Below are 9,106 nucleotides of genomic sequence, written 5' to 3'. Positions count from 1 at the left end.
ACAGTAATGATGATTCTGAAATGAAGATGCAGTTTACAAATGTGTCACTGAGAAACTATGATCGACTTCACAAATACTTGACCCTGTCTCAAAAAAAGACCTTTTAAGCAAAATATCTGGAATGGAACACAGAGGCCACAACAGAGGGGAAGGTTTTGCTGTAGTTTCTAGTTCTACTGCTTGTAATTTTTAAACACAGAATTGGAAGAGCTGTGGGGCAAATCCATTGGCAGTGAATGACCTGGAAAGTTCTAAGTTTAATTTTCCGTTACTTGAAATAGATGAGTATTCAACTGTAAGATAAATGTATTTTACTTCATAACTGCATTAACTTTGAAGGCAGTGTAGAAGGGTCAGGAACTCCTCCTTGTTGAGCTCCTCCACCTGCACACACACCCACACACACACACACCCACATCCCCACACCACCCATGCTTCCACCCCGGAGCAGATCCAAGGCTGGTCCTGCAGTCCCTCTGCTCCCACCTTCTGAGCAGGTTGGACTCTGCAGACTGCTCCACTTCCTGTCCTCACCATCCCACGAGCAAGGAAAAAAAAGGAATTGCTGCCACTCTCCATCGCTTGTTGTCCTCCACCCGACATAGTATCTAATTCCAAATGTTTGGTTTACAAAGAAAAACAATTTTTAATGACCTCTGGCCTTCTTCCTGACACTGTCAACACTTACCATGTTACACAGCACCTGGTTTTTTTTTTCCCCAGCAAATCGATTTTGCAGGGTAGCAGAAGTACTCAGTGTCTCACCAATATGTTACTGCTGCATTTTTAGTATATGACACTTTTATTTGGGATCTTTTATTTTTTTACTCTAATGATTGCTTTTTTCCTCAAACTTGTGCAAAGAAATCACTATGCGAAGAACTCAAATCATTTCCAATGTTCAGAATATCTTGATTGACTAGAAAGTGTTATTCTGTTGCAATATTTGATTGTATAGAGACACACTGTATTGTTATGAAAAAGCAAAAAAGGCTGTGTATAGGTTTTTGGTACTATGTACCACCTCTTATTTCTCTCATACCCAAACATTCGTGTACTTAAAACATACTATATTTAATTGTGTTTTGATTTAAAATAGATAAATATTAAAATTTGTGTCGATTTTCTGTTTTCATGGGGTTTGAAGTTAGAGGGGATGAGGTGTTTTTATGTGAGGTTTAGGGGTAACTTTGCCCACATTTCTTAATGGATTATGTTAATGGCAGTGTGGTGAATAAGCTTAATTCTTATTTAAATAGTAAATAAAGCGTTCAATCACAGGGCATGGCAGAAGTTGGGCTGAGAAAGGTGTAAAGGGGCAAAGGTTGGTCCTGAAGTATAGAACCACACTAAACCCTTGCCTGTTTTAGAGCACCCCTGCCTCAGTTTCCCCCTTGGGCAGGATCCTGACTAATCCTGGGCGTGTTTGGGTATGGGTATTGCTCAGAACTGCATTTTCCTTAAACTCTGGGCCGGATGGAGTGTGACAGGCTCGGCCTACCTTGAGTCGTTTTGGCGCCAAACCCGTGAGGTTTTAGAGCGGTGGTGAGCTCCACGCGGGAGTTGTCCCTGCGCGGCCTCGAACCCGCGGCCCCGAGGGAGCGCGGCGCTCACCGCCGGCCGCCAGGGGGCAGCAGCGCCGCGCTCGGGCGCTCCCGCCGCTTCCGGCGCACGTGGGGCGCCCGCACATGGCCGCGGTGAGCGGGACCGGGAGCGGGATGGGCATGGCCCGGAGCGGTGCCGGGATGGGCAGCACCTGGAAGCTGCAGGGGTGGGAGTGCTGCGGCGCTCCGGGGTCTTCTCGCCCTCTCCTGGGGTTCCTCCGCACGGCTCCTGCTCGGTGCGGGGTGTTTGTCCCTCCCACGGGCCCTACGCGGTGTCCCCCTGTGGAGGTTCCTTCTCTCCAGGTGGCTGTCGCTGCCGGGGTGGAGGGTTGTGCCCGCTGCACGGTGGGATTCCTGGCTCTGAGTACGCTGTCCCGCAGAACATGTCGCCGGACGAGGAAGACGTGCAGCGGCTCCTGATCCAGTTCCGCGACGAAGCAGGGGAGTGCCTGGGCTCCCCCTTCGACGTCCCGGTCACCATCACTCCCGACAAGCTACAGCTGGTCTGCAACGCCCTCCTACAGAAGGTGAGACCTCTCCCGAACTCCCCGGTACCCCCAGCCCGAGCCGGCGCCGCCCCTCGCTGCCTCACCTGCCCTTTCTCCCTCAGGATGAGCCGGTGCCTCTGGCCTTCTTCGTCCACGATGCCGAGATCGTGGCTTCGCTGGAGAAGACCCTCGCAGGGCAGAGTGTGGAGACAGAGAAGGTCTTGGACATCATCTACCAGCCGCAGGCGGTGTTCAGGGTGCGGGCGGTGACGCGCTGCACCAGCTCCCTGGAGGGACACACCGAGGCCGTCATCTCCGTGGCTTTCAGCCCCACGGGAAAGTACGAGGGTCTGGCTGGAGCGGGGGATCAAGGCAAGGCAGCAGCTGCCCTTGTCCTGTCCTGGGGACACTGTGCTGAGCCGTTCCTCCTCTCCCAGGTACCTGGCGAGCGGCTCTGGGGACACCACTGTCCGTTTCTGGGACCTCAGCACGGAAACGCCACAGTTCACGGCCAAAGGTGGGTGCCAGGGTGTGCCAGGAGGGCAACTTGTGGACCCCCTGTCTGCCTGGGGGGACAAGCAGAGCAGAGTTTGGTGCTGTTCGAGCTGTCCAGTTGGCTCCATAGCCAGGAGAGGGAGTAGGTGTCTTTGGCAAAGTGGAAAAAGAAGGGCTGGCCAGGAGGAACACAGAGTGGCTTCCTGCTGGGACACGAGGAACATCCCAGCTCTCCACTCACACCCACTGTGCTCTCTCTACCAGGTCACCGGCACTGGGTGCTCAGCATTGCTTGGTCACCTGATGGCAAGAAACTGGCCTCGGGCTGCAAGAACAGCCAGGTACATGTGGGCTGCCTCAGCATGGGGCTGGGGGGGATTAGGGGTGAAGGCTTGTTTCTTCAGGGGTGTGAGGGGTGTATCCCATTGTTTCGAGCAGGATTCTCATTCTCCAGAGGAATTTTGTGTGCGGGTGTGTCACGGTCTTGTGAGAAGCATCTCTGTGCCTGGCAGTGCTCTGGCATTGTCACCTTGGGGAGCTCCTGCTTCTGAGTCCTGCCGTCTTGTGGCAGACACTTTTTCCTCTGTACAGGAAGGAGTCCAGGCTTTGGATGTGGTTGTTGGCAGGCGGCTTCATCACGAGGGGGGTGTCTGGAGTGAGGACAGGTCAGGGCTGCTGTTAGCGTGACCCAGCCGTGCAGCAGCAGCCTGGTCACAGTGTTCCCACACAGACATTCCAAATTCCCTTTGGCAGGAATGGGATAGGAGTTCAGCCTCTGCTGTGGGGCAGAATTTCTGTGTTTGAAGTGCAGAAATGCCTGGGGAAGCAGAAGTGTATGGTGAAGCGGGAACTGAGCTGGTGAGGGGCAGTTGCCCTCTCTGACCTTTGAATAGTCTGGGAGCAATGACAGCACTTGCAGAGCTGCCAGACTTGTGATGTCAGTCCCAAGGAAATGTGCTGGGCCAAGGTGGTTCAGCCATGGTTTGGTGATAGTCTGCCTTTAATTGAACCCGGAGAGCTGCTTGTCCTCCTTTTCCCTCTTTCTCCCAAGTTCTTAAGTAGGAGATGACTAATGCATTGGCTCTCAAGATGAACATTTATGTAGAGAGAGAATCAACAAGAGAAAACCAGCATGTGTCCCACCCACAGTATCCAATAATCAGCTGCGTTTAGCACGCTGTGGCTTTCACTGTGCTCTGCAAACACTGAGTCTTTGGCACAGGGTGGCTTTTTGGGGACCTGTATCCTTTTTTAGTCGAGTCAGATAACTTGGAGCTGCAGCATTGTAGGCAGACAGGAGGGCAATCCGGTCTCATTCTTTTGGGTGTCAGCTGATTACTGCAGGGATTTGGAAAGGCATCGAGCCCCCTTCCCCTGCTGCTGCCTGCAAGTGCAAACACGATCCCAAGGACACCTCTGCTTTCTAAATGGAGCTCCAGTATCTCTGGGATTCACATGATGTCTGTGGCCTGACGCAACCCCTTGTGCTTCCTCTCTTGGACAGATCTTTCTCTGGGACCCAGCCACTGGCAGTCAGATCGGCCGGGTGCTCTCTGGCCACTCCAAATGGATCACATGTCTGTGCTGGGAACCACTCCACATGTAAGTGAAGGGGCCAGCTCAGCCCTTCCCCTTTGCTCCTATGGAAAAGAGCAGCCTGACCCAAAGGGCATTGCTCCTGTTTGTCTTTCTCCTGTTACAGGAAAATGCCTGTGTAGAACAGCTCTTAAGGTGAGCTGGGAAAAATGTGTGCAGCTGGGAGCCAGGAGTCCCAGCTGCTGCTCACAGAGTCTGTGAGTTGCTGGGGAATCACTGCCAGGCTGTGCCTCTTTTCCCTTGGGAAAAAAGACACACCTGCCTGTGGAAAAGACTGCTTTTGTGGTGCTGGACAAACACTGATGTGCTGCTCCAGCAATGCTCTGAGGTGGGAGCAAGGAAACCTGGTGATGTCTAAGGGCAGAGCGCTCCTTTCTGCTCTCCTGATCCTGCTGGTCTCTGTCATCCCATTTGTTTATTATGAGGGATTATTAGCTGTACAATCCCCTTATCCCTTCCATCAGCTAAAGCTCCCTCTGGGAGAGGTGGGTGGAGTGGGACAGTTGTAGCCATTAATCCAAGATGTTACAGAAATAAATAAAAAAAAAAAAAGAAAGAAAAAGGGCCCCTTCAGAGCAGATCCCTGCAAATTGAATTTGCCAGTAGGAAGCTCCAGCTATTTGCAGACAATTAACTGGATTAGCCAAAAAATTGTTGTAAGGAAGATGAGGAAATGGAGAGGAGAGACACGACCCTGCCAGAGCCACAGTTCTCTTTCTTCAGCCAGTTCCAGTGCAGTGGGAGGGGTTGTGCTCTTCCTCACTACTGGTGCCACCATGCTGAGTGACACAGATGTGTAAAGGAGAGAGGGTTGAGGCTGCCCTGTCCTTGGCTGGGATGTGGCCAGCTGCTTCCAGATGTGTTCAGTTTGCCCCCCGAGCCGCAATGGATGTGGATGGACGTTGCTCCTTTCAGGCCTGTCAGCACAACAGCACTCTGTCCACTGGCTGGAGATGAAGCATGGCAGAGGCAGGGGAACATCCAGCACATTCCCAATGCGATGGATCTGTGCTCCCTGTGTGAGGCTGACCCCCTGCCCAGGGCTCTCTCCAGCCTGTGCCCAGGGAAGGTGCCAGTTCATGGTGACCTTGTTAGCCAGTGGGTTAAAGCTCTGCAAACAAGGTCACTGCCAATGCCTCAGCTACCAGGTTTACCCTGGACTGATTTCTCCAATGTGCAGTCCAGGAGTTGGTTTGGAGGAAGCATTTGTCTGCCTCTCCCCTGCCTTGTGAAACCTTGTTCTCTGTAGGTCAGTGTTCTGCCCTGTCTGGCCTCTCTGATATTAATCCAAAAGAAAATTGCATTTTATTGCCTGCTGGACCCTTGAATCCTCTGGGGCTGCTGGGGAAGGAGCTCAGGGGAGCTGCACAAATGGATCTGATCTCTTTGCCCAGAAACCCAGAGTGCCGTTACCTGGCCAGTGCCTCCAAGGATGGCAGCATCCGCATCTGGGACACGCTGATGGGCAGGTGTGACAAAATCCTCACAAGCCACACGCAGTCAGTGACCTGTGTGAAGTGGGGGGGCGATGGTTTGCTCTACTCCTCCTCCCAGGACAGGACCATCAAAGTCTGGAGGAGCCAGGATGTAAGTGAGGGACTGCCCTTGGGCTACTGGCAAAGGGGGCTGGGCACACTATGGGTTAGCTTTGTCTGCTCTTCCTGCCACTTGTGCTCTGAAAAACAGAGCTGCTGTACCTTTTGTCTTATCAGACCTGTTACTTGGCACCATTTGCAAGGGGTAACTGTTGTGTGATGTTTTCATCCTTAAGAGCATTAAATGGGGCTGGAAACATCCCTGGAGCAACCTGAGCTGATGGGTGTTGTGCAAGGGAAGTTCCTGAAGTTCAACAGCATTGTGTCTTCCCTGCTTAGCCTGCCTGCAGCTGGGGCAAGCAGGTTTGGAAAGTTTGGGGTTGGTCCCTGCAGCCTGGTGGGTCTGGTGGGTGCATTGCAGCCTAGCTGTGTCCTTCCTGTCCCTGTCTGAGGGTGGCTTTGTCCCCAGGGGGTCCTGTGCCGCACCCTGCAGGGCCATGCTCACTGGGTGAACACCATGGCCCTGAGCACTGACTACGTTCTCCGCACCGGTGCCTTCGAGCCAGCCGAGGCCACCATCAACCCTCAGGATGTCAGAGGCTCCCGTGAGTGCAGCAGTTGGAGGCTGGGGGAGGACTGGTCATGCTGGAAGTCAAGATTTTTCTTGTCTATGCCAGAGTGGAGCAGTCTGGGACATGGGGTGGTTACTTTGTTTTCTGAGGCTTTTGCTCCCAAATTGCCTTTGGCACCTTGAGCAGTCACAAATGCTCCTGCTAAACCCACAGAGTCCGGATTGGAATTGGCATGACAAGGTTATAAAATTTCTTTTCATCTACAGATTGTCAATCTCTCTTTCACCCTCCTTTCCCCTTTTCAGTGTCAGAACTGAAAGACAGGGCACTGCAGAGGTACAACCAAGTCCGGGTAAGTCCCTTTTGTCCCTGCTGTCACTTCTAAGCACTGTCGCTGGTGAAAGCAGTGGACACCCCAATGCTGGTGTGCTTCCAAGCTCTCCACACCTGGCTTGTACAAAACTTGGGCTCTTTCTTTTTCAGGGCCAGGAACCAGAAAGGCTCGTCTCGGGGTCAGATGATTTCACCCTGTTTCTTTGGAGACCTGCAGAAGACAAGAAGCCACTGGAGAGAATGACAGGCCACCAGGCATTGATTAACCAAGTCCTGTTCTCCCCAGACACCCGGATAATAGCTAGTGCTTCCTTTGACAAGTCCATAAAGCTCTGGGATGGTAGGACAGGAAAGTGAGTTGATTTGTTCTGTTAGAGGTGGTGCTGTTATGGAGTGTATGTGTAATGCTCGGGACACACAGGGCTGGGCCCCAGTTCATTGCCATCAGCTCCTTGGTATGTTCAGCATCTCTGTAGCCTCAACTCATACAAAGCCACTCTGCTGCCTCTACCTTTTTCTGCCCTCGGGGAGTCTCTTGTCTGGCTTTTCTTGTGTCAGGGTGTCTGTGCTTGGCTCTGTGTGTGCAGCCCCACTGTGACTTAGCCACAGCACTGCCTGGCACCTGTGTGCATACCCTGTTGCTGCAGGGTCAGTTCTTCGGGGCAGGTGCAGCTGTGGTGGGATGGGATGTTCCAGTCCACTGATCTCTTGAAGATGTGTGTGTTGGGAACTGGAGACTGACCCAGTTTAAACAGTTCTTGTGCCAGAGAACAGCTTGGTCCAGATAATGCAAATTCTTGTAGTTACAAGTAGTGCTGTTGGTATTTGGATGCTCCTGTAATCCAGCTTTTAACTTTCAGCTGCAGTACTGGTGAGCTCATGGAGGCAGCAGTCCTGCCTTGCAAACCAGCCTTTAATGCTCATGAGCTTGGCTTTCATGGCAGTGATTTTAATGGTCCTTCTAAATCTGGGCTGCTCAGCCAGAGCGGGAAGGACGCACCTGTGCAGTGAGGCTGAAGTGTTGCTTGCTGGATAAGGGTTTCTTGGCAGAGGGGGTGAGATGAAGAGGCATCTTTTAGAAGGTTCTGAGCCCACTTGGGAAGATTTTTGGATGGATTCTGTCTAACAATTGACTGTCTGGGGTGTGCTGGCCATCCTGTAACTGTGCTGGTGGAGAAGAAACATGAAGGCAAGAGCAACTTTGGAACAAAGCCTGCTGCTCTAAGAATCTGTCCTTGTCCCCAGGTACCTGACGTCGCTGAGGGGCCACGTGTCAGCCGTGTACCAGATCGCCTGGTCAGCCGACAGCCGCCTGCTGGTGAGCGGCAGCAGCGACAGCACCCTCAAGGTCTGGGATGCCAAGACAAAGAAACTGGCCATCGATCTGCCTGGCCATGCAGATGAGGTGAGCTGCCTGGTGGAGCTGAAGTGTTTGGGAGGCAGGAGCGACCCCTCCTGCCAGCAGAGGTGACTGATTTCCATCACACCAGGTGTACGCAGCGGACTGGAGCCCGGACGGACAGAGGGTAGCGAGCGGAGGAAAGGACAAGTGTTTGCGGATGTGAGTAACCCGTTTGTCCATGAGGATGTTGCAGCTACTCCACGTGTCCCTCAGAGCCACAGTGCCCTTTTAGAGACCTGTGTGGTTAGGGCATGATCTCCTTGCAGAGAGCACAGCACTGGGTCACATTCCAGCTTGGAGACCTGACCTCTCTCAGGGCAGGAACAGTTGCTGGGAGACAACTAGAAAGCAGAGCCCCTCCAGCCCAGCAGTCAGGATGAAATTTGACTCAGATATTTTGACTCCTGGAGAGGGGAAGGGAACAGTTACACCAGCTTGTCAGGTCTTCCTTTCTGAACTTCTTCCCTCTCCCGATTATGCAGACAAATTCCTAGGAGCTGGTTGCCATTTGACTGTGCCTGGCAATCCCAGGTCCCTGCAGTGCTCTTGTCTGGTGCCTGCTGGGCCCTGTGGCAGAGGTGGTGTGTCTCCAGCAGGCCTTTCCCTTTCCAGATGGCGTCGATAGGAAAAGTGACATGGAGCTGCTTGTCCTGCCCTCAGCACAGTCCTGGGAGATCTCCAAGGTGATGGATGAAGAGATTGACCCAAACATGGCTCCGTGTTCCTGTTCGCAACTCTCCCTCATAGACTCTCTCCTTATATTTATTTAAGGAAAATTTAATTTTAGTTCTTATTAAGAGCTGTGCATTGCAGGATGGTTTCCTCTGAACATCACAGGAGGGATATCTCATCTGCCTCCATCTCAACTGGATTTTTATTGGAATTTCAGTCTCACAGTAGCCACTGTCCTGAAAGGGGCAAGCAAAGGGCAGAGACTTCTAGTGCCCTTTCTTGCTATGTAAAGAATCCTGTGGAGAAGAGGGTTTTAGCGGTAACAGAGAGGGTTGTCCTTGTGTGGCCTTCAGAGAGAGAAAAATGGGAAATTTCAGCACATCATTATTACATTGCAGAATTGTGCTTG

The 9,106-nt window shown here is 52.4% G+C and overlaps 1 protein-coding gene across 1 annotated transcript; it reads left to right on the top strand.

The window, feature by feature from the left end:
* Positions 1-1,688: 1,688 nt before the first annotated feature.
* LOC134052708 (notchless protein homolog 1-like) lies at positions 1,689-8,766 on the top strand. Its single transcript, XM_062507336.1, is given in 13 exon segments — positions 1,689-1,958; positions 1,961-2,131; positions 2,215-2,432; positions 2,530-2,609; positions 2,852-2,928; positions 4,092-4,189; positions 5,578-5,770; positions 6,188-6,323; positions 6,596-6,642; positions 6,774-6,976; positions 7,869-8,028; positions 8,114-8,184; positions 8,638-8,766. Coding segments are annotated over 13 exon segments (1,737 nt in total). The 3' UTR covers positions 8,651-8,766.
* Positions 8,767-9,106: the final 340 nt, after the last annotated feature.

The sequence above is a fragment of the Cinclus cinclus genome, chromosome 22, assembly GCF_963662255.1.
Source record: "Cinclus cinclus chromosome 22, bCinCin1.1, whole genome shotgun sequence".
Classification (NCBI taxonomy): domain Eukaryota; kingdom Metazoa; phylum Chordata; class Aves; order Passeriformes; family Cinclidae; genus Cinclus; species Cinclus cinclus.
This window is presented reverse-complemented; position numbering and strand designations above follow the sequence as displayed.